General features: G+C 40.3%; 1 protein-coding gene across 1 annotated transcript in view; it reads right to left on the minus strand.

The window, feature by feature from the left end:
- Positions 1-7,444: 7,444 nt before the first annotated feature.
- ncapd3 (non-SMC condensin II complex, subunit D3) overlaps positions 7,445-27,867 on the minus strand; it is a 30,395-nt gene continuing 9,972 nt past the window's right edge. The window contains exons 11-35 of the mRNA XM_056436249.1: positions 26,618-26,870; positions 26,105-26,143; positions 25,575-25,667; positions 25,339-25,412; positions 25,074-25,208; positions 24,759-24,979; positions 22,595-22,786; positions 22,392-22,489; positions 22,190-22,299; positions 20,169-20,276; positions 19,578-19,692; positions 18,000-18,095; positions 16,742-16,980; positions 16,130-16,209; positions 15,097-15,234; positions 14,837-14,970; positions 14,523-14,731; positions 12,732-12,842; positions 12,434-12,601; positions 11,455-11,564; positions 10,660-10,724; positions 10,063-10,110; positions 9,561-9,623; positions 9,399-9,447; positions 7,445-7,667 (exon numbers count right to left, since the gene is read on the minus strand). Of these exons, the coding sequence (XP_056292224.1) occupies positions 7,598-7,667; positions 9,399-9,447; positions 9,561-9,623; positions 10,063-10,110; positions 10,660-10,724; positions 11,455-11,564; positions 12,434-12,601; positions 12,732-12,842; positions 14,523-14,731; positions 14,837-14,970; positions 15,097-15,234; positions 16,130-16,209; positions 16,742-16,980; positions 18,000-18,095; positions 19,578-19,692; positions 20,169-20,276; positions 22,190-22,299; positions 22,392-22,489; positions 22,595-22,786; positions 24,759-24,979; positions 25,074-25,208; positions 25,339-25,412; positions 25,575-25,667; positions 26,105-26,143; positions 26,618-26,870 (3,018 nt within the window). The 3' untranslated portion in view covers positions 7,445-7,597. The remainder of the gene's footprint in view (positions 7,668-9,398; positions 9,448-9,560; positions 9,624-10,062; positions 10,111-10,659; positions 10,725-11,454; positions 11,565-12,433; positions 12,602-12,731; positions 12,843-14,522; positions 14,732-14,836; positions 14,971-15,096; positions 15,235-16,129; positions 16,210-16,741; positions 16,981-17,999; positions 18,096-19,577; positions 19,693-20,168; positions 20,277-22,189; positions 22,300-22,391; positions 22,490-22,594; positions 22,787-24,758; positions 24,980-25,073; positions 25,209-25,338; positions 25,413-25,574; positions 25,668-26,104; positions 26,144-26,617; positions 26,871-27,867) is intronic.

The raw sequence follows: 27,867 nt of genomic DNA on the forward strand, positions 1-27,867 counted from the left end.
GTTTTGAAAACCCTAGCATTAAAGTTCATAAGTGCTTTTTTAGTTTTTTGGTTTTTAAAGTTTTTAAAGAAAGTGTTCGGTTTGTTTTATGTTTTTCCCCCCTACAACGGAATTTGAATGCTTTTGGGGGTATTTTGCAACTGCATCTTAAACAGGCCCCTTTGAGTCTGTATTTGTTCCCCTTAAAAAACCATTTGTTCAAACGAAGGCTTTTTTTGTCTTTATTTAAATAGGCTTTTTTTGGTTGCTTTTTGTTATTTCTTCAACAGATAATCAAGAACCCATGGAGTAAAATGCGAGCAATTGCCACGCTTAAATGTCTCTTTAATACCCTTTTACTTTGGGGTTGCCCTTAAAATTCATTAAGTGGCATTTTTGGGGGAGTTTTAAAGGGGTTGAAGAAAAGCAATTTTGGGAACGAAGGACCCAAAAAAAATCCCCCAGAAAATTTTTTTTCCCCCTTTGAGTTGGTTTTCCGGTCATTTGGGGGGTTTAAAACAAAAACACTAACTTTGAAATAAAAAGGGCAGTGTTTTTGTTTAATGCTTCTTTTTGGGTTGCGGTTGTTTTAAAATCAAGGAAAGGGGGGGTTTTTCATATGCCTAATTTAAATTTTCTGTTGTTCAAAGTCGTTGTTTTTAAAAAACAACTGAAGGAAAATTAAACAAAGTGCCCGGGGTTTTTTGGCATTTGTTTCCCACAAAAATGTTTTATTTAATTCAAAACCTTTTTGGGGGTTTTCTTCTTTCTTGGGACTTTTTTTAAAAGCCTTTTTCTCAGACCTTTAAAGTCCTAAAAGGGAGCAGGTTTTTAGCTGGCCCTTTTAGTTTTTGGTTGGAAAAATATCAAGAGACAAATAAATTCACATTTTCACCAGCAGGATCCAAGGAAGAACCGGGTGCACCCGGGGATAGTTTTTTATATTCCTTTTGAGCATTGACTTGTTTTCCCCAGTAAGTGCTACTTGTTGGGGGTTGAGCATGACAAATATCCAAAAAATTGACCCTCACATTCAGATAACCTCAAACGGAGCCCGATGATTCTTTAGTTCATAAGTGCTTCTTTTTGGGGTTGTTTTGGGTTGTCCAACAATGGAGTATTTCGGGTCAGTTGTCCTCTTCTTTAAAATTTTCTTGCAAAAAAGAACCATTAACGGGGTGTCTTTTATATTGTAACTTGCATTGACTTGTTTCTTCAGTAAGTGCACTTGTTGGGGCATTTGAGCATGACAAATACTCCTAAAAAGGGTTTCTCAAAACATTCAGATAACCTCAAACAGAGACACTAATGATTCTTTAGTTCATAAGTGCATCTCTTTGGAGTTGTCTTGGTTGTGTTTCCCAACAGTATCAAGAGACAGGGGGGTGGGGCCACTCTTCTATGTCCTCATACCTAACGAGCATTGTCTGTTGAATTCAGTAAGTGCTTTTTGGGGATTTTTGGTAAAAGCAACTGAAGGGAAAAATACAGTACAGTTGTCCTCTCTGTGTGCAGATTCGGTCATTATGATTACCCTTACAAAAAACACTTAACTTTGAATTTCAATGCAGTAAGTGCTTCTTGTTGGGGTAATTTTGCTGATCTGTCCATCTTCAAGGATGACTGTGGGAAAAAATGCTTTTTGCTCTCCAACAAAAAGATAACCTCAAACGGAGACACTGATGATTCTTTAGTTCATAAGTGCTTCTCTTTGGAGTTGTCTTGGTTGTGTGTTCTTCAACAGATATAACAAGAGACAGCAGGGGATCAGGTTACATTTCATGCCTCATATTTAATTTGGCATTGACGGGAAATTCCAAGGGGAAGGGGGAAAACCAAGGTTTGAACAGGGTCCCCTTTTTCTTTTTATATTCCCCTTCAAAAAAAATTTTTTGTTTTAAATTCAGTAAGTGCTTTTTTTGGGGGATTGCTGATTCACCAAGTATCCCATATTTAAAACCCCAAAGTTCTTTTCAAAAGTGCTCTTTTGGTTGCTTATTGTGAAAACAAAAGGGACAGTCAGTCCCGGAGATTTGCATCTAATTACCCTTCAAAAATACTACTTTGTTCTCTTAGGCTTTGTTTGGAATTCGACCTTGGTTCATCTAAAAGTAGGGGGGTTTTTGTGTGCCATTTGAAAAGGGGCTCGTAAAAAAATTTGCCATTTCGGGGACACCAATAAAGGAAAACCTCACCCGGGAACCCCTTTTTTATTTAAATTAGTTGCTTTTTTAAGTTGTCTTGTTTGGGGGTTCAACAAATATACGGAGAAAGAAGATGAACAAAAACACTTCAGTCCTCAAACAACACTGAGATTCTTTATTCATAAGTGCTTTTTTGGGGGTTTGTTTGGGTTTGGCAAAAATTTCAAGATTAATAAAAATTTTTATTTTTGTCCTCTCTTGCAATTCATCAAGAACCTCAAAACTTTTAATTTAAGAGTTGTTTTTTTGAAATTTTTGGGGGCTTTCATCTCAGAAAAAAGGGGATTAAAATTTAAAAACCCTAAAAGGAAATGTTTTTCATAATGCTCTTTTTTTTTTGGTTTGTTATTAAACAAGTTTTGCAATAAATTTTCCCTTAAAAAAAAATTTTAGAAACAAAGTGCCTTTTTGGGGGTTTTCTGATTGCATCTTCAATTAAAATGTTTTTTAAACGGGGTATGCTCTTTTAAAAATTGAAACCTAAAGGAAACATGAACTTTTTCAAAGTCCCCTTTTTGATTGTTTTTTGGGGATTTTGTTTTTAAGAGCAAAATAGGGAAAGTTTCACCCCACAGCTTCTGGAAAAACGGGGGTAGGAAAACAATGAAAGGGATCTTTTAAAATTGCCTCTTAAAAGATTTTTGTTCCCTTAAAAAAATTTTTCAAAGTGCTTTTTTTTGGGGGGTTGACTTTTCCAATACTAGATTTAAAATGGGAAAGATTTTGAACTGAAATCACATCGTACCTTGGGGGGAAATTTGATCTTTAATTAAAATAAGTGTTTCTCTTTGAGGTTTGTTTGGACCCTAACCAGAAATTTCAAAGAGGGGGTTTTTTGGCGGCTTTTTGATTAAAAATGCAAATCTTCATATTTTCCATTTTGGGGAAAACGGATCAAGGAAGAACCAGGTGCACCCGGGGATAGTCTTTTATATTCCTCAACTTGAGCATTGTTGTTTTACTCAGTAAGTGCTCTTGTTGGGGGGTTGAGCATGACAAATACGGCCAAGGAAGAGACCAAAAAATCACATTCAGATAACCTAAAACGGAGACACATGATTCTTTAGTTCATAAGTGCTTCTCTTTGGGTTGTTTTTGGTTGGATTAAATTTCAGCCATTTGCCCCCGTGCAGTTTTGAAATCTGATTCCCAAAAAAAACCTAACTTGTTTTAATCAGTAAGTGCTTTTTTTGGGGGTAGTTTTGTAAAGCCCAAAGCAACGGGGAGGGCGGAAGTTTCTAAATTGAAATAAACAGTACCGTTTTTTTCTCTTTGGAGTTTCGGTTTTTTTTTTCCCTTCAAAAAAAAAACTTAACTTTTTTCATCAAAAGTTGTTTTGGTGGGGGTAAATTTTTTTTATTCCTCCAGTTTGCTTGTTTTAAAATGCTCTTGTTTTGCTCTCTCACGACACCAAAATAATTCAGATAACCTAAAACGGAGACACGATGATTCTTTGTTCATAAGTGCTTCTCTTTGGGTTGTTTTGGGTTTTTTTAAAATCGGAAGCGTCCTCCTTGTTTTTTTCGATTACACAAAAAGAACCAGGTGCACCCGGGGAAAAGTCTTTTATATTTCAACGGCATTGCTTGTTTTCTTCAGTAAGTGCTACTTTTTGGGGGGGTTTGGTGACAAATACTAACAAAAGATGACCCCAAAAATCACATTAGATAACCCCCGGAGACACTGATGATTCTTTAGTTCTAAGTGCTTCTCTTTGGGGTTGTCTTGGTTGTGACAATCGGATTTTGAACAGTCCAGTTTTCCTTTTTGGCAGATTTGTAAATCTGATTACCCTTACAAAACACTAACTTGTTTTCAATGCAGTAAGTGCTTTTGTTTTTATTTTGCTGATCTTTTTCTTCAAGTATCAAGCTGTGTCTTTTGGGAAAATGTGGTTTTTGCTTTTAAAAAAATTAGATAACCTCAAACGGAGACACTGATGATCGTTCATAAGTGCTTCTCTTTGGGTTGTTTTGGGTTTGTTTCTTCAACAGTTTTAAAAAGAGACAGGGGGTATGCGGTTCCCTTTCTATGTCCTCATATTTAAATTTGAGCATTGACTGTTGAATTCAGTAAGTGCTTTGGGGGGTTTTTAAAAACAACTAAAGGAAGATTAATGAATCAGTACATTGTCCTCTGTGTCCAGATTGTTTTGACCCCTTACAAAAACACTTTTGATTTTAAATTTCAGTAAGTGCTTTTGTTGGGGTTTTTTATCTTTCCATCTTCAAGTTTTTTTGCAATTTTGTTTGTTCATTTGAAAACTCCCAAGGGAAAAGGGTGCTTTTCACAAAGCCCCTTTGCAAAATTAAAATTTTCTTTTTGGGGTTTTTTCAAAACCCTTGATTCAAAAGGGCTTTGGCCCAATTTTTTTTGGGGAAAAAGGCCCCCAAATTCGGGGACAAAAAAAAAAAATAAGGCCCCAAAACCCAAAGGGTTGGACTCGGGGGGTTTGGGCAGTCTAAAAAATTACCACTTCGTCCCAAAAAATGTTTTTTAATGGTTTTTTTTTTTAAATTTGGGGGCCCCCCTTTTTTTTTTTACCAAAACCCCAAAAAAAGGGGGGTTTTTTTTATAATCTTTCTTTGACAAAAATTATTAAAGAACTTTGTCCCAAAGGAAACATGAACTTTTTCAAAGTGCCCGGGGTTTGTTGACTGGCGGGGAAATTTTTATTTTAAAAAATGCAAATTTTTTTGGGGGGGCATCATTTTAAAAACACTTTTTTAAAAAGGAGGTAAAAGAACCAAACAAGGGATAGTCTTTTTTTTGCCTTAACTTGAGCATGATTGGGGTTTTCATTCAAATGCTACTTTTTTTGGGCTTTGGGGAGTTTTGCCCAAAATGGATAATTGAAAGATTGCCCCCAAAAATTTTACTTCAAAAACCTAACGAACATAGTGCTTTTTTTTTAAAATCTTTTTGGCTAGCTTTTTGTTTCATTTTTTCCTTTTTTTCAAAACACCTAAAGGGACATTGGTCCGACTGATTCCCACCTAAAAGTTTGTGATCCAGTGATTCTTTTGGGCATTTTTCTCTTTAAATTTTTAAAATGGGTTTTGGCTTTTGTTTTTGTCAATCTTGCTCCTTTCCCTTCCAGGGAAAAACCAGTAAAAGGGAAAAAATTTTTTTTTGAGCGTTTGTTTTCTTCAGAATCATTTGGGGGGTTGGCATTATTAAAAACCAAAAAAATTTAGTAATGGAGAACTTGTTCTTTGTTCTTTCTTTTTTTGAGTTGTTTGGGTTTGTGTTTAAATTTTCAAGCGGGGAAATAACTTACTTTTTGAGTTAATTTTTAAACACGGCTTAGGGATCGGAATGAATGTTTATTTTGAAACACCCATTTTAAGGGGAAAAAAGTGTAAAAATGAAAGTCGTTTAAAAATTTTTGGTTTATTCAGACAGCATATGTCTTTTTCTTTAAATTCCTTTTGGGGTTGTTTTTTAAAAAACCAACAAAATCAAGAAAAATTTGGGGGAATGAAATGCAAACTTTGTTTTCCCTAATCCCTAATTTTGTTTGTCGACATGGAAAGACCAAAAGGGGGCAAAGGGAAAAACCCTCCCTTTAACCTCAACGGAAAGGGACTGGTCTTTAATTTTGAGGTAAGTGCTACTTGTTGGGGGGTTGAGCATGACAAATCCCGGACGACAAGAAGATGATCCAACAAAATCACATTCAGATAACCTCAACGGAGACCCCGATGATTCTTTAGTTCATAAGTGCTTCTTTTTGGGGGTTGTCTTTTGTACAATGGATTGGTTAAATTTCAGTCCAGTTTTCCTCTTTTGTGCAGATTTGTAAATCTGATTCCCCTTAAAAAACCTAACTTGTTTTCAATGCAGAAGTGCTTTTTTTGGGGTAGTTTGCTGATCTTTTCTTCAAGTATGAAGCTGTGTCTTTTGGGAAAAGCTGGTTTGCTCATTTCCCCCACATTCAGATAACCTCAAACGGAGACACTGATGATTCTTTAGTTCATAAGTGCTTCTCTTTGGAGTTGTCTTGGTTGTGTATTCTTCAACAGAAAAACAAGGGGAAAATTTTTTGGGGTTTTCGAATTGAACCCCCAAATTCTTTTTTTCCCTTTTCTTATGTTTTCACAAAAGGCTACCTTGAGCATTACTGGACCAAGGAAGAAACCCTCACACAGATCCCCCGTCTTTTTATTATTGCCCCTTTTTGGGGCTTGTTTGGTTTTTAAAAATTATAAGGCTATTGTGGGCATTGGTTTCATTTTTCAAAATGAAAAATTGGGGGATCTAAAAAAGGGAAATAAAAATTCAAATTAACCAACCCCTGGGGGGTTCCCTATTTTTCCCCCAATAATCTTTTTTTTAAAATGTTTATTTGAACAATGGAGGGGGGTTACGTCAGTTTCCCCGTGGTTGTGGATCTTTCCCTTAAAAAAAGGCATTAAACTTGTTTAATCCAGAGGTTTGTTTTTTTTGAAATTTCATAGCACCCCTGTTTGCAATAAAATTTCTTTTTCTCTTTCCCCTTTTCCACCAAAACATAATCTTTGCGGGGGATTTTTTTAGTTTTGTTTTTTTTTTTGTTGGGGGTATTTTTCAACCAGGGATTTTTATCAAAAAAAGTGGGGGAAAAACAAGCTGACCTTTTCTATCTCTCAAAAAGGAGGTGCAGCTTTTGGGGGCGGCACCAGGGGAATGGAAAAAACCGGCGGGGTTGCCGGGGGGATTTGATAAATGCCCCGGTTTCCTTTGGGGGCATCAGAAAATTTTTTTTAAATAGATGAATAAAAAATCCCCACAAAAGGGGCCCTCACCGGGGAAAACGGTTTGGGCCCTGCTTTCTGTGCACGTGCCTGCCTCATACTACCCTAAATGTGGGGGTAGTTTTAGGTGAGCAAAGCAACTGAACGGAAGATCTAATTGAATACAGTACAGTTGTCCTCTCTGTGTGCAGATTCGGTTATTATGATTACCCTTACAAAAAACACGAACTTTGTTTTTCAATGCAGTAAGTGCATGGTTATAAATTTGGTAATTGAATGATTTTAGTAGATCCATTGCATAGTATTCTTTATTAATTCTTTTCTTTTTTGTAAAAAAATTAGCAAGATGTCATTTTCAGCTACAGTTTAAGGAAAGGATTTTTGTTTCTGGATTTTCAGACGTGCCAGCAGATGAATGTTTTCATACTTTACAAGACTTAGGATAAGATAATTATTCTCTGCATTTAAACTAAACGGACAGAACAAATGTAAATAACATTTTAACAAAATTGTGAAAGCCAAAAATAATATTTTATACCTTTATTACAAAAAAGATAGGAGGACAAAGAGTGACAGTGAAGCAACAATAAAGATGAGAAAAATGTGGATGGAAAGATGAAAAGAAGTGTAAGGGTAGTTGTAGAAAAGACAAAAAACAGACGTAGTGCAGTACATTGACTAAACTTTAAAGGACTTTTTTCTCTGGCGGAGAGGAGACTGCACGTCCCACTGCCTCAGTCCAGGAGCTCTGAAACAAATCAATAAACACACGCACACAGACTTACAAAAACGTCTGAAGAAATTTTAAACAACTAAATACCAATTCAATGTTATATTGGGCAGGCGTCACCATTTAAATGGTAATTCAAATGTTCTCTCGTAACTTAGGCCATTATTCATGAAAGGGATTCGCAAATGAAAAAGTTATGCGGGCGCCATTAAAACTTAATTCCATGTGCCTCCCTTTTAGTGTGTGGAGGCAGAATCTAGGACTGTCAAGTCTGTGCACTCAGAGATCAGATCTTCCATGGATTTAATATTCGATCAGCTCAACACGTCTAAAGATGACATGGCTCTCACAGACTTTGGATCTCAGGGAGGTGTGTACAGCAAGTCGACACGATCCGGAGACTTTATTTAACGTAAATCTTCTTCACCTTTAGAGAAGTCTTAAGCAAGTCTTTTAATACTGCAGGCAAAAATAATAAGCAGCCACAATTACGGGCAGGGTGGGTGCTTTTCCATGACTTTAAACCAAATTTCCATTACCAAACATTTGGTGAAATCTCGGTGTATAAATGACACAAATGAATGATAGACAATAGTTTGATTAAAAGAATAAATATTGATATAAATGTTTATTCTTTCAATAAAACTCCATAAATGAACATGTGAATATAACACATTTTTTTCCAAAATTTGAGGGATTACATTTTTTTCCACAGACTTCCAGGCCTGGAAATATCCATTTTCAAATTCCATGACTTCCAAGTTTTCCATGACCGTATGAACCCTGAATGTTTTTACATTGTCTTACACCCCATGAAATATAGCCTGCACCTTCTATACCATATAGGAAAAAAAGGAAATGTCGGACCTTCTGTAGTTGCTAGGTTAACAACTTTATTTTTCATTCTCTTAACCCTTGTGTTGCCTTCGGGTCAATTTGACCCGATTCAATGTTTCACCCTCCTGTTACCTTTATATTTACTAACATATTTTACCCTTGAGGTCAATATGACCCCAGCTATTAAAATCTCCAGAAAATTATTAGAATTAATATTGTTTTCCAAGTTTAAGTGTGAGGTACTTTATGTTTGTTTGTTGACTCCCGAAAGAACACCGACATTAAACATTGAATCGGGTCAAATTGACCCGAAGGCAACACAAGGGTTAAATGCTGGTTTCGGTGACAAAAAAACGAAAGTCACGTATGTAACTACAGTTATTCGATCTCACCCGTTGATGCTTCACGGCAATAAAAAGTGGCCAACCTGGTGAAGACCGGAGATTGGCGTGTCCTCCGGTCGGGCTCGATGGTCCGAAGGTAGAAAATGTACCGCCTCTGTTCTAAGATACAGCTTGTCGCAGCCATTGGAGGGCGAGAGATCCGCAACCCTGACCAGTGGTCACAAGGCTACACGCGACGAGCTTCAGAGTTATCTCTTTGTACAAGTTCAGCTTTAGCTGATGCTAACGTAGTAGTTAGCCTGCGTAGCGGGAAGATAAAAAAGGACTGATCTCAGGATGACGCCGGAATTTATACCCGGCGAGGGGGGGTCATCCGAGGTCACCTGTGACTTTGTTGTTATTAAGAAGATATCCAGTTCTACGGATGAAATAGAACTACAGCTTTTACCATTTATCGAGATAAAACTATTGTTACTGTACTCAAACTACATGTAGGAGTGCCCGCAGGAACCAGAACTGTGACAGAAAACATGGACTGTGTGGACACAGACAGAAGTAGTACACTCACTGCTGCTCATCTGACCGCATATGAAGGACACTGGTCTCCCCGACAACACCTTTGGGAGACACACACACACACACAATAGACTCAGACTAAAATTGTCATGCTGAGACACTGCTGCCCAAAATGCCGATGAGTGGGATTGAGTGAGATGTCAGAGCGGCTTACTTGGTCGTCGGTCACTGAAGATTGCGCTGACTCCTTCATCGAACGTCAGATTGATGCCGACTCCTGGATTACAGGGAAGACAGATGACAAGACTGGAATGTTTAATCAATTAAAAAGGTACATTTAAAATTCCTTTTAGAAATGGCTCCAGCAAGTGTTGTTTTTAGACTTTCTGTTTGTTCACAGTCCAAACAAAGAGCTGAGATGTGTTCCTCACAGAGTGGGTGTATTTGTATATACGTTTAGCTAAACCAGGCTACCAACTGCTCCCCGTTTCCCAAGTGTATGCTAAACTAGGCTAACTACGCCTCAACTCCTGACAGACACGAGATTAGTATCCATCGGACTCTATATTCGTGTATTTCTTTTTACGATTTTCACAAATACACTTTAAAAAGGAAAAGGGCATTCGGACTGCGAGAACACGACCATGTGTAAAGGAGGAAATGTGGTCTGGAGTGAGTGATTTCTAGCCAGTAACGCTAGTGATGTGGGCTCGTACCTTTGGGTGTGCTGATGGCTCTGTCATCCACAACTCCTTTTTGCATCACTGGAAAGTCAAAGAAAAAAAACAGTCAGGACGCTGTGACTCCCGTCAAGGACTGATGGAGTAAAACTGCGTTCAGTTGGTCTCAATTGATTAGGTATGAAAACTAAAGAGGATCAGATTGGGAAGGATGTGAAATTATTTAATCACGCATTTACTCAAATTTAGATGGTCTTTGCAAAATGATTTGTTCATGACTAAAGAAAACCCGCTGAATGAGAATTAAATCTGTGGGAACTGATTTGTTTTTCCCAGCAGAAACAAATCTATGAACAAAATAAAGTAAACATCGTCAACTTTGACACTGTTACACCGTTGGCAACAATACCCTATTTAAACATTTCAGATCCTGAAATCTTTTATTCCAGTTGAAGAATAGTATAATCTGTTTAGGACTAATCCAGATGAAAACACATTCATTTGATTGTATTTGTTGAGTTGTATTCATGCTGTGCACTCTGACCCTCCAAGCCGTAGCTAACAGTCCCCCCACTGTTGCGCGGGGTTTTCTTAAGCATGTACATTGTAGTTTAAACCTCCGGCATGCCGTACCTGTTCCTTCCAGACCCATCGACTTAGTCTGCACATGTTCCTCCCACCTGGAACTGTTCACACGCCTGATAATATACACACACACACACACGTTTCTTTCCTCACTGATACCATGAGCATCATAAAAAGGTATCAAGGATATTTAAAAAACTATTAAAATGTGCAATGTTCCTGATTCAATACCAGCATTCTTCCCACCATCCCCTTTCCATTTATTTCATGTCTGTATCTGCAGTGCATGAACCACTCAATAAACAAACAAACTAAAAACAAACAAAGCTTTCAAGCTGAACTGACCAGCTATGCCTGAATTCAGCACTGAAAATTGATAACGTTTAAGCTAAATGTTAATGCTTCAGTCTGAAATAAGAAGCCCACTGATTATTGGACACAAAGTCGCTAAACTACGACGGCATATTAGGACCATTGAAGATTAACAAAAAAAGATAACGTAATAATTAACCATTAACTCTGAGACAAACAAAATCAGAATTTTAAAAATTAAAGCATAAATCTACAAAAAAGATCCCGCTAATTCTGTTTCTCTGAAAGTAGACCTGTTGCATATTTTTTAATAAGATGAATCTTAAAGATAGCTGTTTCCAAAGTCCTTTATGATGGACGATTGTGAATGCTAAAAACTAATATTGTAGAAATTACAGGAAAGTAGAGGAAAACAAATATTCTATCCTTGACTACCGTGTGTTTTTTAAATTTCATCACAGCTAACAACAACAACAACAACCTGCAGGGAATCGTTGTTGTTGATAAGCTGCTATGTTGAGAAAAACCCACCTGTCAGTGTATGCCAGTCTGGTAGAGAGGGGGTTTGGACGTGGCGGCTGTGGCGTGGCAAAGACTAATGGGAGGGGCCTGGACCTGACGGGAGAGCCCTGGGTTGAACACTGAGGAGAGAGCAGAGCCACCAAGACACCTTCACTGACCGTCGGGAATTCAGAGACACTGGCCTGCATTTGTTATCAATGTAAAAGCCAAAACGAATCAATAATTCTTAAACATTGGCAATATATTTTCACGCATTGTATTGTATTTTTAAAATCAGAAATTAATGAAAGCTGAAAAAACAAACATTTAAAAAAGACTTTCAGATTCACAGTATGTAAACAATATTACACCTCAAGACTATTTCAGGGATTAAGGTTAGATGCTTAATCTCAATTAATGATTAAAATTGATTATTTTCTAGGCCTTGCAGAAACTGTTGACACACAACTCTAATTATTATTCTTAATCACAGATTAAACTGCCGCTTACAGTGTCATTCTTCGAGAGTAAACAATTAAGTAGACAAAAAGCAAATATTGCTTAAATAAACTAGAATACCGCAACATAAACATCAGTGTTTACAACAGCGTTTCACATATTTAGCCGAGCACCGTGCATGTAGCACATAACATTACATTTTAATTTATTCACATCTTTTTTATGATTTTCTCTAAATCACAATACAAATGAAAGGAATTCAATGGAGAACAGTTTGGGGTTTTAAACTGCTAATTAAATTGACACAACTGTTCGAAAATCAAAATGATAAATCCTGTTAAATAATTGAAGAAAAATTGTGTCTATGAGACCAAATGTAAAGTTAGTATATATTCTATTATTATACTGCATATAAATATTGTTATTAAATACTGGCAAATCATACATGTTATGTAAACATATAGTATATAATATAATCACTCCTCTTTTCCATACAAGCTTATTTTAAAGTTGCCCTCTAAAGCTCTCTGTGTAGGCGGTGCTTTCTGACCTGTGCAGTAGGAGTCCTGGTCTCTCCTGTCAAACTGCAGTTGTCCATCTGCTCCGCAATCTTTCTTTCCTTCTCAGCCGTCTTCAGAGCAAACTCCAGCTCCGCCGCCAGCTGCTCGTCTCCAGAGAAAAACTCCTTGACCTCGTTGCGGTAGTCTTGCATTGTCACCTGGAGTACGGCCACACAAAGGCACGCTCAAAAGAAGGGCCTCTTTTCCTCCCGATGCAAGTCGGCTGCACATCAATTCCGTCTTCAAATAAATACGCAGGGCGGTGGTCCGTCTGTGCTGTGGTCTCACCTGAAGGTAAGCCATGAGGTCTCGGAGGACGGGCGAGCGCTTCTGCTCCAGCAGGCTCTTCAGGCCGATGATGAGAGGAACCGTGTTCTCTATGAAAGCCTTCTTCTGGACCTGTGGATCAAAAGTGATACATCGGTAACACAGTATGCACACCGTCTGTTTCAACGCGTATACATCGGCCCGTGGTCAGGTGCTTATTCACTTTAGTGTCACGTCTTCTAACTTTTCACGTGTTATATGCAGCAGATGGGACGTGTGGGTGTGGTGGGTTAAGAGTTGTGGCTGACTGTAGGAATGGATATCGTTCGGATTTTATCGATACTGCCCTTATCCACACCGCTTATCAGTTCGGTTCCTTATCGGTACTCTTGAGTGTTCCTTTTTTTATTATTTTGTGTGGGAAAAAAGACAAATAATTAAAAAGAGAATTGACATGTCATTGTTATTACCTTTAAGGTTATGTTTTGATCGCCGTGTATTTATTTATTTATTTGTATGCGTGTTGCTCGCATAACTCAAAAAGTATTAAACCTAATCGCATGAAATTTGGTGGGATGATTGGTTATTATCCGGGGACCATTTGATTAGATTTTGGGATCGATCGGGTCAAAGGTCAAGGTCATGAAAAGGTCAAAATCTTCTTTTTTTACCATAGCGCGGCCAATCTTTATCCAATTGGCATGCAACTAATGCCAACATGTTCATAATTCAATGCCCAATCTTGTGATATGCGAAGGTATGCGCTCTACCGAGTGCCCGTTCTAGTTCTTGTATGTAAACAGACAGTCTTTCGGCAAAAACGCAAAAAGTTCCAGAATCTTCAAAATAATATAGCGACTCTGGGTTTAGGAAAGCTACGAGACGTTGTCTTGCCGTTTATTTATTCGGGGACCGTACACAGGCTCCTGAGGGCCGTAGCCCACGCCAAACGACAACAGTCAACACCGTAAAGCATGACACTCCGTCTGCTCCCGGTCATGGACTACGCTCAACAACCAAGTAACACAAACAACATTCATGTGTTCCACCCACCCCCATAGGTAGCGAGGATGAATGACAGGTTTCACATCTACACAGAGGTCATGAGACCTTCACTGACCCCCTGAACTCAGTAATTGCCATAACCAACCTTCTTATCTAGAACAACTTCCTGTAAACACAATCACACTAACATGTCCCTCAGTCCGTTACAATACATTCGCAGCTCAACCATTCGCTAAACAATGGTTAGCTTGAATCTATTGGCCTGTTCTTTTGATCAAACTCCAGATGACATCACTAACTTTACTTGCAGTGGACGAGGACAGACGGGCTGCGCGACAAGCAATAGAAAACTGAGCATTTCTGCCGATTGATATTCTGCTTGTTGGTCATGTTGTGATGCACTGCTGCCGTTTCCTCGCTTACTTGTGAAGGTTTCATTGCATTTGTGGCTACGAGAAATCTCAGCATCTACTGGAGTAAAATACAGCCACACTTTGGAGATTTTTCTTCTTTCTGTCATTATGTGTGTGTGCGTGTGTGCGCATCAGAGTAAAGCACAAAGACACAGACCGAGGACATCTCACGGCGTAACTTCTGAAGTATTGATAGCAGAACCGGTGATTTAGGACCTGATCAATACGACGGCTTATAAAAAAAAATGTAGAACCACTTCCCGTTTAGAACCAGGTTTCAGGGCTAATACTTTAGCTCAGAAATTAAAGTAAAGTAACAAGTTATTTCGCGCGGAGTTATGAGTAACAAAGAAATATAACTCCGTTTTTGATGAGACCGACTCGGCCAGCTCACCTGAGACACCACCTTCTTCTGCGCCACCAGCAGGACAGCCTTTGCCATGGTGGCCATGTTCTCCTCCTCCGCTTCCTCCCCTGCGGCGCCTCCTGCTGGAGTAGATATGGCCTGCAGCTTCATCTCCTTCAGACTCAAGATTTTGAAGGTCTCGGACAAAATCTCAGCACCATCCGCATCCAACTGCATCTCCTCGTCCGCAAAGCATGCTGGGAAAGGAAGAGGGTTCAAAGGGATTTTTGTTTTGTTTTTGCACAAGCTTTTTTTTACCACTTTTCTTCTTCTTTCTTTTACTTCTCAACACACGTGTTCACCTAAAATGGTCTGGTTGATCTTGACGGTGATGTTGAAGCGCTGGGCGTCCGTGAAGTGCTCCAACAGGAAGCGGTAGATCCGAAAACGCTTCTCGCGGTGCTGATCTCCTTTCAGGGAGAACCGAACCTTTTCTCTGTATGGATTTAAATAAAAAATAAGCCAATGAATAGACAACAAAAATATCCTTGGATGTTTTGCTACAGGATACATGAAGCCACGTGAACTGGATGACAGGACTAATATCCATAAAGCTTCCTACCTCTCACTTTCAGGGAACTTGTTGTAAGACTTGTGTTTGTTGTAGGAGTTGAAGTGGAAGATGCACTCAATGAAGTGCTGGCTGAACATTTCTGGGTTCTTTTTCAGCAGCAGGTGGAGCAGGCAGTACTCACACAGACTGGGACAAGAAAACAAGAGGTACTTTTAATTTTGAGGTATTTTTGATATTGTGTCAGACTTCTTTGGGGACTCTGAGTGATGTTAGATACCAACAATACTGAAAGAAAGATTTAAGTATAAAGTGTCAGCGTGTACTTGTTGTACCTTGAGCCAAAAGTTAAATACACATAAGCCCAAAAAACTGCCAATAAGTTTGTTTTGGAAAATCCTAAAATACATCATGCAGCCCAGGTCGGATTGGATGCTAAAGATCTACAGAACAGAACGCTGCTTACAACTGCTCCGACACAATTTAGTGCCTTGATTTTCCGGAAAACACAGTTTTAACATCACTTTTTAGTAGCGCTGGGTAACGATCGCGCAAAATTCAATGAAATTCAATGAATGTGTCTTTTTTGAAAATTATTTTTGCTATATGAACAAAAGTGCAATAATATTTATTTTGCAAACACAGCAGTATTCCCTTTACACAGTAGTATTTCAAATATATATTGTGAATAGTGGTTATTTCTTACATGGTAGCCTTGGTGTGAACGCAGCATGAATACGCGATAACATATTTGTCGGTGTTAATTAATTACTTAATGAATGCGTTGACTTGACCGTCCCTACTTTTTAGATGTCACATTCTTAAATTTACAAAAATCTTCTCCATACTCGTATCTGTGAAATAAATATTTGTTTCTTTTGGTCAGAATGCTTCTTAAATGCAAGGATAGGTAGCAAGTGAATGTAGAAGCACAAAAGGTTACTACACAATAATTAATTAACAAAAATGTTGACAGTCATAAGTCTGAAACAGGGGTAGCAGCGTATTCTTCTCTATTTTTGGATGTTATATTTTGAAATGATCCACCTAGGCATCATCTTTCTATGTGTGCAGTGGGATGTACCTGGCGATGGCAGGGACCGGGTCAACCAGCGTCACCATGAAGCGAAAGAAGAGGGCGCCTTTCCATTTCACAAATTCCTCCTGGAGAAATAAGAAAACAGGCAATTAGACACTGGAAACATCATTTATGTTGACATTTGACAAATACAGGGGGCTGAAAATGCCGTAAATATTTTATTGTCACTTCTAACGCTAAACTTAGTCCATAATCCACATTAAATATTATATGTTTGTTTGTTGTGATATCAGGTCAACTGATTTGATAATAATCCTGTCATTTTTAACAGGGCAAAAATAGCTTGCACTTAAAAATTAAAGATGAAGTTAAGTGAAAGACTTTTATTGTCATTCTAAAAATGTTTACATACATAGATGAAATGTGTTCTCTGCAATTTTAAATCCTTAGTTCTTAAGGAGCAGTGGGCTGCTGTGAAGCACCCGGGGGTACAAGCGACTACCTTGCGGTTGCAGGACGACCCCTCTCCCCACTGGGCTACAGCCGCCCCCTATTTAGATATCAACCTATTTAGTTTTTTTTATAAAACTACTATAAATAATCTTAAAGCATCTCTCCATCTGTGGCCTAGTGTAGAAAGAGTAGAACAGTTCCCACCTGCAGCAGGTTGGTCAGCATGATGAGAGTCTGCTCCCTGATGATAGCTTCACTGTCTCGCAGACAAGCGGAGATGTTGGGGATATAGTGATCCACGATGTTGGTGTATCGAACACACAGATCGCACATAATCACAACCACATTGTTGCGCACGGCAACCTCCGTGCCGAGCTCCAGCTCCCTGGCAAACACCGGCAGGTACTTCTGGACGAGTTCCTCGTGCTGCAGACACAGTTTGCCTGAACCCGGAAAGAAAAGCCGACGGAGAAGAAAACGTTAGATGTGTGACGAGACGGCGGAAATGCACGGAGGTTAAGGCTATGAACAATGTTTGGGATGATAGGTGTGAGCAGGATCGATCATATCCACGCTTGTTGGTCATTGTCTATACAAGCAGCGGGCGGCAACCTCGGGTTCTGAAAAGTGATGCCAATGTGGAAGTGCATTAATCTTGCATTCATGGAAATGGCCGGCCGGGGGCGGCTCCTCTAGTTGCAAAAGACAAGTCAGTCTATGAGAAAATGACTCGACTGCTCTCATGATTTATTTACCTCAGGAAACATGAGTTCATGGTCTCAATCTCTAGCTTCAAGTCTTCTTCAATACAGCATGATGTTCATTGAGTAAATGATGCTCCATTTAGAGTCAAACAGACCATAAAGCAGGGTATGCTTTAGGGCGGGACCACAAGGTGATTGATAGGTGACCAGAGACGTATACGTTACTCCTCCTCAGCCCAAGAACGGTCACTAGCATTCACTGGATGCAAAAAAACAAGATGGCGACGGCCAAATTACAGAACTCATGGGTTCAAAAGCGCAGTCTACAACACCAACGGGTGAGGCTGTGGTGTGCAGCGATGCAATGCATTCTGGTAGCACAGTGCTGCTTTTCGAGAGACAGGGGCATCAAGTTGGTCCCCTCCTCATTTGCAGAGAGTCTAGCATACTTGATGCAAATCAGGGGCGTCCAGCGCGACTTGACACTTTTGGAAGCTAACCCAAACATTTTAAAACAAACTAGCCATTGTCGATCTAAAATTAAGAAAGACTCATCAACTGCTTGGCTTATTCGTACCCTAAAATCTTTTCAAAACACACATTTCAGGATCAGGTGCGTTGTGGCAGCCTATAAGGTGTACAATACTGAGAAGCGGCATGTCCCCTCTCGTCTAAAAATACCTCCTTCTGGATAATTACCATCAGACATTACTGAAAGAGACGTAAAGGGGCTATAGAGTGAGGGAAGGACCGTTTACCTAAAGTGATGACTCCGTGTGCTCTGACTCGGGTAGGCAGAGAGTTTGCTTTGAACTGGGACAGAGGCAGCGACACCGGCAGCTCTTCTTGGCACTCTGTCAACAACAATACAAACATGTTACCACAGAATACAGGTGATGCTACATTTGAAAGCCCATACATGTAGGTTTAGATTTGAACACCCGAATATCAATATCTGTATTGATATCAGTCAGTACATCAGTATGACCAATAGGTAAATATGGCTATGAAACAAATAAATAAATGAGGCAATAAATATATAAATAGTAGAGTTTAACAGATTCAATCAAGATTTTTTTTTACAAAAAGGACTACTTCATTTGTATAGGTTAAAGGGGACTTTATTTCACAATGCTGCATTTATTTCCAGCCTTTTTGTATTTTCAGATGTTATATTCACTGTTCCACGACTGGGACAGAATTCAAACGGCTTCTCTCGGATTCGACAAACTGTCGTAGCCTCCTTAGCACCCTGGCATCCGCTTTCCCCATGAGGCCGAGGAGTGTGATCCTCCGATAGTTTGGAAAATGTGAACCGCTGCCCTGGTCTGCAAGTCCATTGAAGAGCCAGCCAAGACAGCCCAACAGTGGACCCTCGCAAGACTACTGGGGGGGTCCTGGGAGTTAGCCACACCAGTCTACATGGGCTCTGTGGACTTGGAGAAGGCTTTCCACCGGGTCCCTCTGAGGGTTTTGTGGGGGATGCTGCGGAAGAATGGGGGGCCGGACCCACTGCAACAGGCCATCCGGTCTCTGTATGCCTGCAGTGAGAGCTGTGTTTGTATTCTCGGAAATAGGTCGGACACGCCCCATAGCAAACCGGTGGATCGCTCCCACCAGGTGGGGACGGAGTGCCTACCCCAAGCGAAGGAGTTTAAGTATCTCAGGGTCCTGTTCACGAGTGAGGGTAAGACGAAGCGGAAGATCGACAGGCGGATCGGTGCGGCTGCAGTAGGAACACAGGCGCTTCACCAAACCGTCCTGGTGAGGAGGGAGCTGAGCCGGAAGGCAAAGCTCCCAATTTACCGGTCAGTACCAATCCGACCCTCACCTATCGACCCTCACCTATGATCACAAACTCTGGGTAGTGACCGAAAAAAACCAGGTCGTGGATACAACTGGCCGAAATGAGTTTCCTCCCTCGGGTGGCCGGGCTCAGCCTTTGAGATATTCTTGGAGATCCCAGAACCCGCTGGAGGGATTACATCTCCCAACGCCTGGGGATCCCCCAGAATGAGCTGGGAAATGTTGCGGGGAAGTCTGGGTCAGCCTGCTCCCACAGCGACCCGATCCCAAATAAGTGAAAGGCCCTAGTAACCGACATTCAGCCAAAGCAAATCCCTGTGTAGGCCAGCTGATTGCAGACCGCATGACTCCCTGATTTCCGGTGGAGTTGGGCGCACGCCAGCTATCAGATTATTGTGCTTTACGTGTGAGAGTACACTCGACACAATCAGAAATTCTCCTTCTAACCACAGAACCAGGTTGCTAGTTGTTGGAATAGAACACGTGGATTTAAGAACCACAGCATTTCCCCAGGTGTCCATGCTCCTCACCTGCCAGTTGGTCAGAATGTGTTGTCAACACGGACTCCACCAGCAGCACCGTCCTTTTGCCGACCTTGGCGGGACAGTGGAGTGACACCACACCCAGAGTGTGGAGGTGTTTCACCTGAAGGAGATATCACTTTTAGTTCCACATTTACATACACACTCACCTGGGATGGTGCAGAACTATGGGTCTTTTGAAAAATAAAAAGGCCACAGTATTTTGCAAACAGCTGAGCTGTTGTCCGTGTCCACGACTTATTATACAGATCTAAAATAAAGATTTTAATACCACTGTTCAGCAGCTTGAAAATGACTGCATGTTTACATTTAGTGTTCGTGGCGATTAAATAACTATTTAAAACTACATCGGGTGAAACAGCATACAGAAGTGATGGTTCAGTTATCAACTTGGTTTAGGAGTCAGCATAAGTTCGGGTCAGCATAATGAACAGACTGTGTCAAAGTGGCAAAGGCAGGTTTGAGGTTACATTTTGCACACTGGCATCTTTAATGAACTACAGACATGTATCATCCCTATGATTGGCCCATCAGGGTGAGGAAATAACATCAACAAGCAAGCGAAAGGTTAGATCTCACCATCAGCTCCTCGTTGAGGTTCTGGGCTCCCTTTTCTCTCAGGATGATGCCGGCTAAATAAGCCTCGGACACCGACACCAGCTCCCCGCAGTGCTGGTTTAGAAAAGCCTAAAAGAAACAAAGGAAATCACATACGACACGACAGGAAGCGGTGAACTGGGGTTGAGTGATGTTTTTTATTCAATTATGAGGTAAGACATCATATGGGGAGAATCTGTCGATCGCTGGATGAGGAGCCGTTTAGGTTCTGCACAAGATCCAAATTAATAAGATAAAGATTAAGAAGATAAATAAATCTTAAGTTATAAGAAATCTTAAATTATTTTTTTACAAGAACTCTTAAATTAATAAGATAAAGATCATTTTAAATCTTAAATTAATAAGATAAAAATCATCTTAAATCTTAAATTAATAAGATAAAGATCATCTTAAATCTTACATTAATAAGCTAAAAATCATCTTAAATTAATAAGATAAAGATCATCTTAAATATTTAATTAACCTTTGTGTTGCCTTCGGGTCAATTTGACCCGATTCAATGTTTCACCCTCCTGTCGCCTTCGGGTCAATATGACCCGATTCAATGTTTAACCCTCCTGTTACCTTTATATTTACTAACATATTTTACCCTTGAGGTCAATATGACCCCAGCTATTAAAATCTCCAGAAAATTATTAGAATTAATATTGTTTTCCAAGTTTAAGTGTGAGGTTTGTTGACTCCCGAAAGAACACCGACATTAAACATTGAATCGGGTCAAATTGACCCGAAGGCGACAGGAGGGTTAAATATTGAATCGGGTCAAAATGACCCGAAGGCAACACAAGGGTTAATAAGATAAAGATAATCCTTTATCTTTATAGGATAAAGATATCCTAAAAATATATATTTAATATTAAGAAAGATATAATTGAGATATCCGATGAGGCAATTTAGATCTTAATTATTATTAAGATAATAATAATATCTTTATTATTATCCTAATAAGATAAAGATAATCCTTTATGATCATACTATAAATCCACCAAAAATGAAAACAGCTGTATTAATACTGTCCATGAAAACTTAAAATGCTGGCACAAACTTCACTAGTTTTTTGTATTTAAAGGGCAAGTGCAGGCATGTACGATGCACCTAGCAGTAAACTAATGAAACAGAACAGTTCTATTCATTGAAGAATAGAAAAAGTTTTATTCAAAATCAGAATTCGGTTTCAGACATTTTTGTATTTCCTGATGCGTTGTGAGGTCCTGGGACAGAGGATGCTGTATGTGTACACATTGTTAAGCCCTCTGAGGCATATTTGTAAATTGTGATTCTGGGCTATACCAAATAAAGGGAATTGAATTGAATATGAATTAATTTCTTTATTCATTTGGCTGGACAACTAAAAGCGATATCCGCAACAACAAAAAATCACTCATATGACGGCTAACATGTTAATATGTCTAACGAAGACTTCTTGCATCGCGTCCACATTTTTTAAATCTTCTTTAACCTTCAGCCACGACATCGGAAAATCTTTCTGATAAAACCAAGCTACACCACCGGCACCTTCTTTCTTTTAACCCTCAATGATGTTTTCACCGTCGTCCTCCAGGAACAAATCCCATGACACACAAATAAGGGATAAAGAAAAGCGTTTCATTTCTCTGTCCGGTCCTTTCCATATAGTTAAATACTTATAATCACGATCAGCGGTAGATGCGATTATTGATTAATTCTTTCTAAATTTATTTTGTTCTTACTGTGACTATCTGCTATTTCTAAAACAAATCATATTTGTAATGCCTCATAATAAAAACCAAAAAAAGATACATTTAGATTATCTTTAAATAATTACGATACAAATAGAAGATATGAGTTTTCTGAAGCAAGCAGCATCAGTAAACGTGAAAACATTCGGCTAACAGAGCCGTCTTTTGAACTACAGCATGAAACGATACATTTTGCTCTCCAACATTTCTAATTACGAGACTGTGTGTCGGGCACTTGTAAGGAGAAAAGGGGAGAACTCCAACCTGAGTCTCTTTGATGTCTTCGCTGCATCCGAATTGATAAAGAGTCTCCACAGCAGCACAGATCACCTCAAGAGACAAAGTAAAAGTCTTCAACCAAGACATCAGATCAGCTAGAGAGAGGGGAGACAGAAAGAGACATCATGACACTTCCAAAACTCTCTTTTTGTGAATTTTACCATTCATCCCACACCACATTACACACCAACTATCCTGTCCTTGGTGTCTTCGTTTAAATGCCCGGCGATGTCTCCCATCACACACAGTATGTGACAGCAGGTCGTCGCAGTTATGTCCTTTGAACTAAAGTCAAAAATAAAAGGTAGGAAAAGTACGAAAAAAATCATCTTGGTGGCACTGGGCGCTCATCTGTTGATGTTGCCATTAAACAGTGGGTGTCCCTCTCACCTGAACATGCTCTCCCAGGCGTTCAGGATCTTCCCGTAGGGCAGCCTGAGGGACGAGGGGACGACCTTGGAGAGAAGCAGCCAGGCGCCGGCGGCGTGCTCGGCCTCCGTGTGGGACATCAGGTTGGTGATGAGCGTCTGTGTGAACTTGTTCTGTTTGGACCAGATGGTGAACGCCCTGCTGAAATACCGGCTGGAGACCCGGGACAAGAAACAACGTCAGCGACAGCAGCGTTGATTAGAAAGTCAGGAAAGATCGCTTTGAACAGATTGCTGATAAAAACCTTACATAATAATGTGATACTCATTCAGTGGAGTTTGTTCTCATTACCTTCGCATTGAAAATGCGGAAGGTTATGATTTGATCGCCGTGTATTTATTTATTTATTTGTATGCGTGTTACTCGCATAACTAAAAAAGTATTAAACCGAATCGCTTGAAATTTGGTGGGATGATTGGTTATTATCCGGGGACCATTTGATTAGATTTTGGGATCGATCGGGTTAAAGGTCAAGGTCATGAAAAGGTCAAAATCTTCATTTTACCATAGCACGGTCAATTTTTATCCAATTGGCATGCAACTAATGCCAAAATGTTCATAATTCAATGCCCAATATTGTGATATGCGAAGGTATGCGCTCTACCGAGTGCCCGTTCTAGTTTAGTATGAAACAAACTGGACTGAGGCTACATCCACACAGCATACATTTTGCTACGTTTACGCCAAGCCTCCGGCATGTTAGAGGCTGTAAATATTGACACTGTTTTCTGGGGGTTCACGACAGGCAACAACATAAACCAGGGGTCCCCAAACTTTTTCCTGAGAGGGCCACATAACGTTTCCCTTGTCTGCTGGAGGGCCAGCAGGTGGGGGGGGGGGGAGCGCACGGAGCGGAGCAGCGTGTGCGCTCTAATCGTGCGCTCTTTTAATGAAGTAATCGATACTAAAATTATGCTAAATCACATCGTTTTTAACGTACGGGTACTTTGTTAGCATCGCTACACCGTGCAGCGTGACAGCAGCAGATGTAGCGGACTAACATTCAAGCTAACCTAACTTCCCAAACACTGTGGACATCTGAACGCTGATTGGCCGAGACGCGACACGTCCCATCAAAGATGTTTTATTGCGAAGAGCACCACTTCACATTTTCTCCGCGTCTCACTGCAATCTCAACGGCAGCGGGCAGGGTGAAAAAAATAATAAATCGGAACGCGTCTCTGGTATTGTTCAGGGGGTCGGTCCAAATGTGGAGGCGGGCCGAATACGGCCCGCGGGCCGTAGTTTGGGGACCACTGACATAAATCATTGAAAATGCTGACGCAGACAACCGCGTTCGCACTTCATTGGGTCTTGATTCATGACGTGAATCGACTCCCAGTGGGTAATTCAACATGGATAACAGATTACAAGCTTTTCAGACATTTTTGTCGATACTAGCAGCAGCTGTTGCGAAGGTAAATTCAGCATTAAATAATTCTACTTCTGCAGACATGCGGAGGAAACAAGCCGCTATTGGAGCGATTACAGCGGCGTTATCAGCACTACGGAGCAGAGGATTGAAGTCACGGTTTGCAACTTTGAGGAGGGCAGTGAACACAAAACAGAGGACTTTAATTTTCTAATTAATGCTTATTTTGTTCTGCACAACAATTGTGAAATCCACAAAGAAACTTTAATGAAACAAAAGAATAGATTCTCTCCAGTACGACAGGGCCTTCGGCCTCCAGCAGAGCTACGTGTGCGACAGCAGACTAACAACAAAACCGAGAGGAAACGAGTCAGCGACGTGTTCACCGCGTTCATTGACTCGTGATCTAGTAAACCTCGAGTTGTAAGTGATTTTCAAGTCAATTTTAGACCAATTTTAGACCGAGAGCCTTTTAACTAAGTTAGAATAATGTAATTTGAATTTGTCTATTTGAGTGTGTAGTGGGAAGTAGAGAGGAAGATCTTATGTAGCAACCACCACATTTTCTTATCAAAGGGTAAAAATATAATCTATTTACTTCCTGATAACATCAGCACCTGCATGCCCAGTGCACGCGAATGGTCATGTGATATGCATTGTCAGGCGTGTCAATATGGACAGAAACCATTTATAAAACGCTGGTGTAGACCAATTATTTAGCATGGATGTAGACTGAATGCAGCTGGTTCCGACCTGAGGTTCCAGCACTCGTTGCAGAGCAGGCCCAGCAGGTCCCAGGTCAGCCTCTGACTGCCATCCAGTTGGTGGCTGGCCGAGTACTGTTTGACCTGGCTGAGCAGCACCTGGTCCAGAGCCTCCAGGGCCTTGTCCTGCACCGAGTTCTCTGGGTCCACCACGGCTGGCACCACTCCCTGCAGCCACGCCTTCTGCACCACGGTGCACTCTGGTTTGGTCTAGCGGTCAGAGCAAATATGTGTACTGCAAAATGTGCAACAGATTTTCTTATCTCTTAATTGTATCAAATGTCAAAAGCATGTTGAGACTCACGGCGAGCAGCTCTCCCACGCACTGCAGGGCCTTCTTCTTCACCGACACGGCCGGGTCCCTGCAGCGCTCCGACAGCGTAGCCAGGTTCTCCCAGCTCAGAGGGATCACGTTATGTTTCAGGAGACCAACCAGGGTCTGTGTAGAGATGGCAGAGCCCAGAGGTTAAAGGGTCATCTTCACAGAACACCAGGGCGAAACACGTACAGTATACTGGAGGCTGATCCTCGTTTCAATTTGTAACATGAAGTTCAGTTTTTCCTCATACCTGGAGCGCCGATTTCCTCACGTTTATCTTTGAGTCTTTTACCCGCCGCAAGAGCAGAGCCAGATTCTCTTTTGCTGCATCGAAAATAACAAAACCTCTCTGAGTCAATGTCAGACTTTGAGTGCATTCACACCGTGAGAAAACGTGGAAACAATTCTTGCACATCTATTTCCAAAATGCCGCCCAATGCATACAATGAAAACATTTGAATAGCCAATCAGATTGGCTTGTCTCACCGTTACAGTCGGAGCTGTCCGAGGTGCTGATCTCCACGGTCCTGAACGGCAGCGTGCGGAAGGTTTTCTGAGTCTGCTGGGAACTAAGGCTACCTGAAACACACACTCACATCTGTGAAACACTTCAAACAACATGCAAGACAGTGAAGGCCATTACAATGTGTAAGATATGGCCAAAATTGGAGTTTAAATCATTTAAAAAAAGAATCCGTTAGTACAAACCAGACCCCCTTGGGACTCGGGGTCTGGTCCCAAAGGAATACCTCGAGTCCCTGCTGGATTAGTAAACTCCCTGTCAGACCAGCACTGACTATTTTGGAAAGACCCATGTTTTAAACTTCGAGTTAAAGGTGATTACCACCAATCGGAATTAAATAAAGAAACAAAACAAGTTGTAATAAACAAGAGTTATAATTTAAAAGCAAGAGCGAATCTGTCTGGGAGGACTAACCTTTCCCAGCCCGTCTCGAACCAAAGTCAAAACAAATCAAACAACAAATCTGTAAAAATGAAACAAAAAAATATTGTACCTTCTGTAATTTCGCTTTCCAACACTGTCTGGGCTCCAGCTAAAAAGAGAAGAGTAGACAATTTACTTCAGTGGAAATGTATCCGCAGAAAAAAGGGCCCGATGCAAACGCAGCTGCTCTTAAAATATATACAGGACTGTCTCAGAAAATTAGAATATTGTGATGAAGTTCTTTATTTTCTGTAATGCAATTAAAAACATACAAATCAAAAGCCTTTTATTCTGATTTAGAAAACTCAATATTAGAATATCATGAAAAAGTATTGAATTGTCTAATTAACAAACACCTGCAAGGTTTCTGAGCCTTGACAAACACTCAGCTCTTTTTTTTAACTTGGTCTGAGGAAATATTAAAATTTTATGAGAGTTTTCTTAAGCTAAAGGCTGTATATGCACATCACCTTACATTCTCTAATAATTCATTGAAAAGTGCATCGTCTACCAAAACGAGTCTTGGTTTCAGATCCAAAAGTGGCCTAAATGTGTGTTTCTACCAGCGTGTGTGTTTTCTCACTGGCAGAGAAGAGGTTGTAGACTGCCCGGGTGGCGTTGAGCGAGGGCAGCTCCAGACACTGGGCGAGGGAGGCCAAGGCGTGGCCTTGGACTGTGGGCGAGTCGTCCATCCGCCGATCGAACAGCAGTTTCTGGATCAGGAACTTGTGCGACAGGAAGAAGGAGAACTCCGGGTCCTGACACTCCCGCAAACTCCTCTCGGGCTGTTCCAGCAAAACCATCACCACGTCCACAGAAAACAGCCGGCCCACCATCTAGAGGAGGCAGCCCAACACACTGTTCACACCCACGGATACGATGTAATGAAGCCTCACTGACACGTAGGCTTCATCCGCTGATAGCCAACACACAATGGGGGATATTTGCAGCCCTTCAATAATCTGAAGGCTTGACTTTGTATTTGTTCTGTCTTTCAACTTGCTTACTTATGAAGCAGGCCGGTTAAATGGTTGTTTACAGTTATAATCCAGTCAAAGGATTTTAAGGAGAACCATTCAAAAAATAAATACTAGTTTTTAAAATCTTCATCAATCCCAGGGGAATATTCTGTGTATTTTTTTCTTTATTTTATCTAAATTTTCTGATTCATTTGATTAAATTAATTTAGGATAGGAAGATATAAGCATTATTGCTTCTCCCTATACCCTTTCAGTCTTTCTGTTTTGTATATTATATAGAATAATATTGTCTTGTATTGCAATGATTGCTACACAACATAACACAGTATATGGTATATTTTCTGTTTCACAACTCTGCTCATTTGGCCATTAAAAAAAGAAAATGTATATTATGTGGGTCCACAAAATGTGTTTCCAATTGCTTGTCTATGGAGCAGCTCCAGACTTTATCCTTGACAAGCCAACCTTCTAGGAATCGTTTAATGATGATGATGTAAGGGAAGTCGTGTTTCAGGTTTTCCCTTTTATGTTACAGTAGTTAACGCTTCGTTGCTTTCCAGAAAAGTGTCTTCAGCAGCCCAGCATCAAATTGTATTTAGCAGCATGTTATGCAAATAAATGAGCTGTGTTAAAATAATCTGGTAATGGTGGTGATGATAATGTGTGACAGGCTTAGTACACAGCCTTCAGTATTTGTTAAAACAGGTTGAAAGCTGTCTTTTGAAAGTCAGTGATGAATATAATGTTTGCAATACAGATGCAGGAGGAGAAGAAGTTCTGCTAATCAACCTGTGCAATCATCAGCATGTACAGAAACCTACAATGATCATGTACTGGGTGTGTGAATTACAAT

Source organism: Pseudoliparis swirei, chromosome 17 (genome assembly GCF_029220125.1).
Source record: "Pseudoliparis swirei isolate HS2019 ecotype Mariana Trench chromosome 17, NWPU_hadal_v1, whole genome shotgun sequence".
Taxonomy (NCBI): Eukaryota; Metazoa; Chordata; class Actinopteri; order Perciformes; family Liparidae; genus Pseudoliparis; species Pseudoliparis swirei.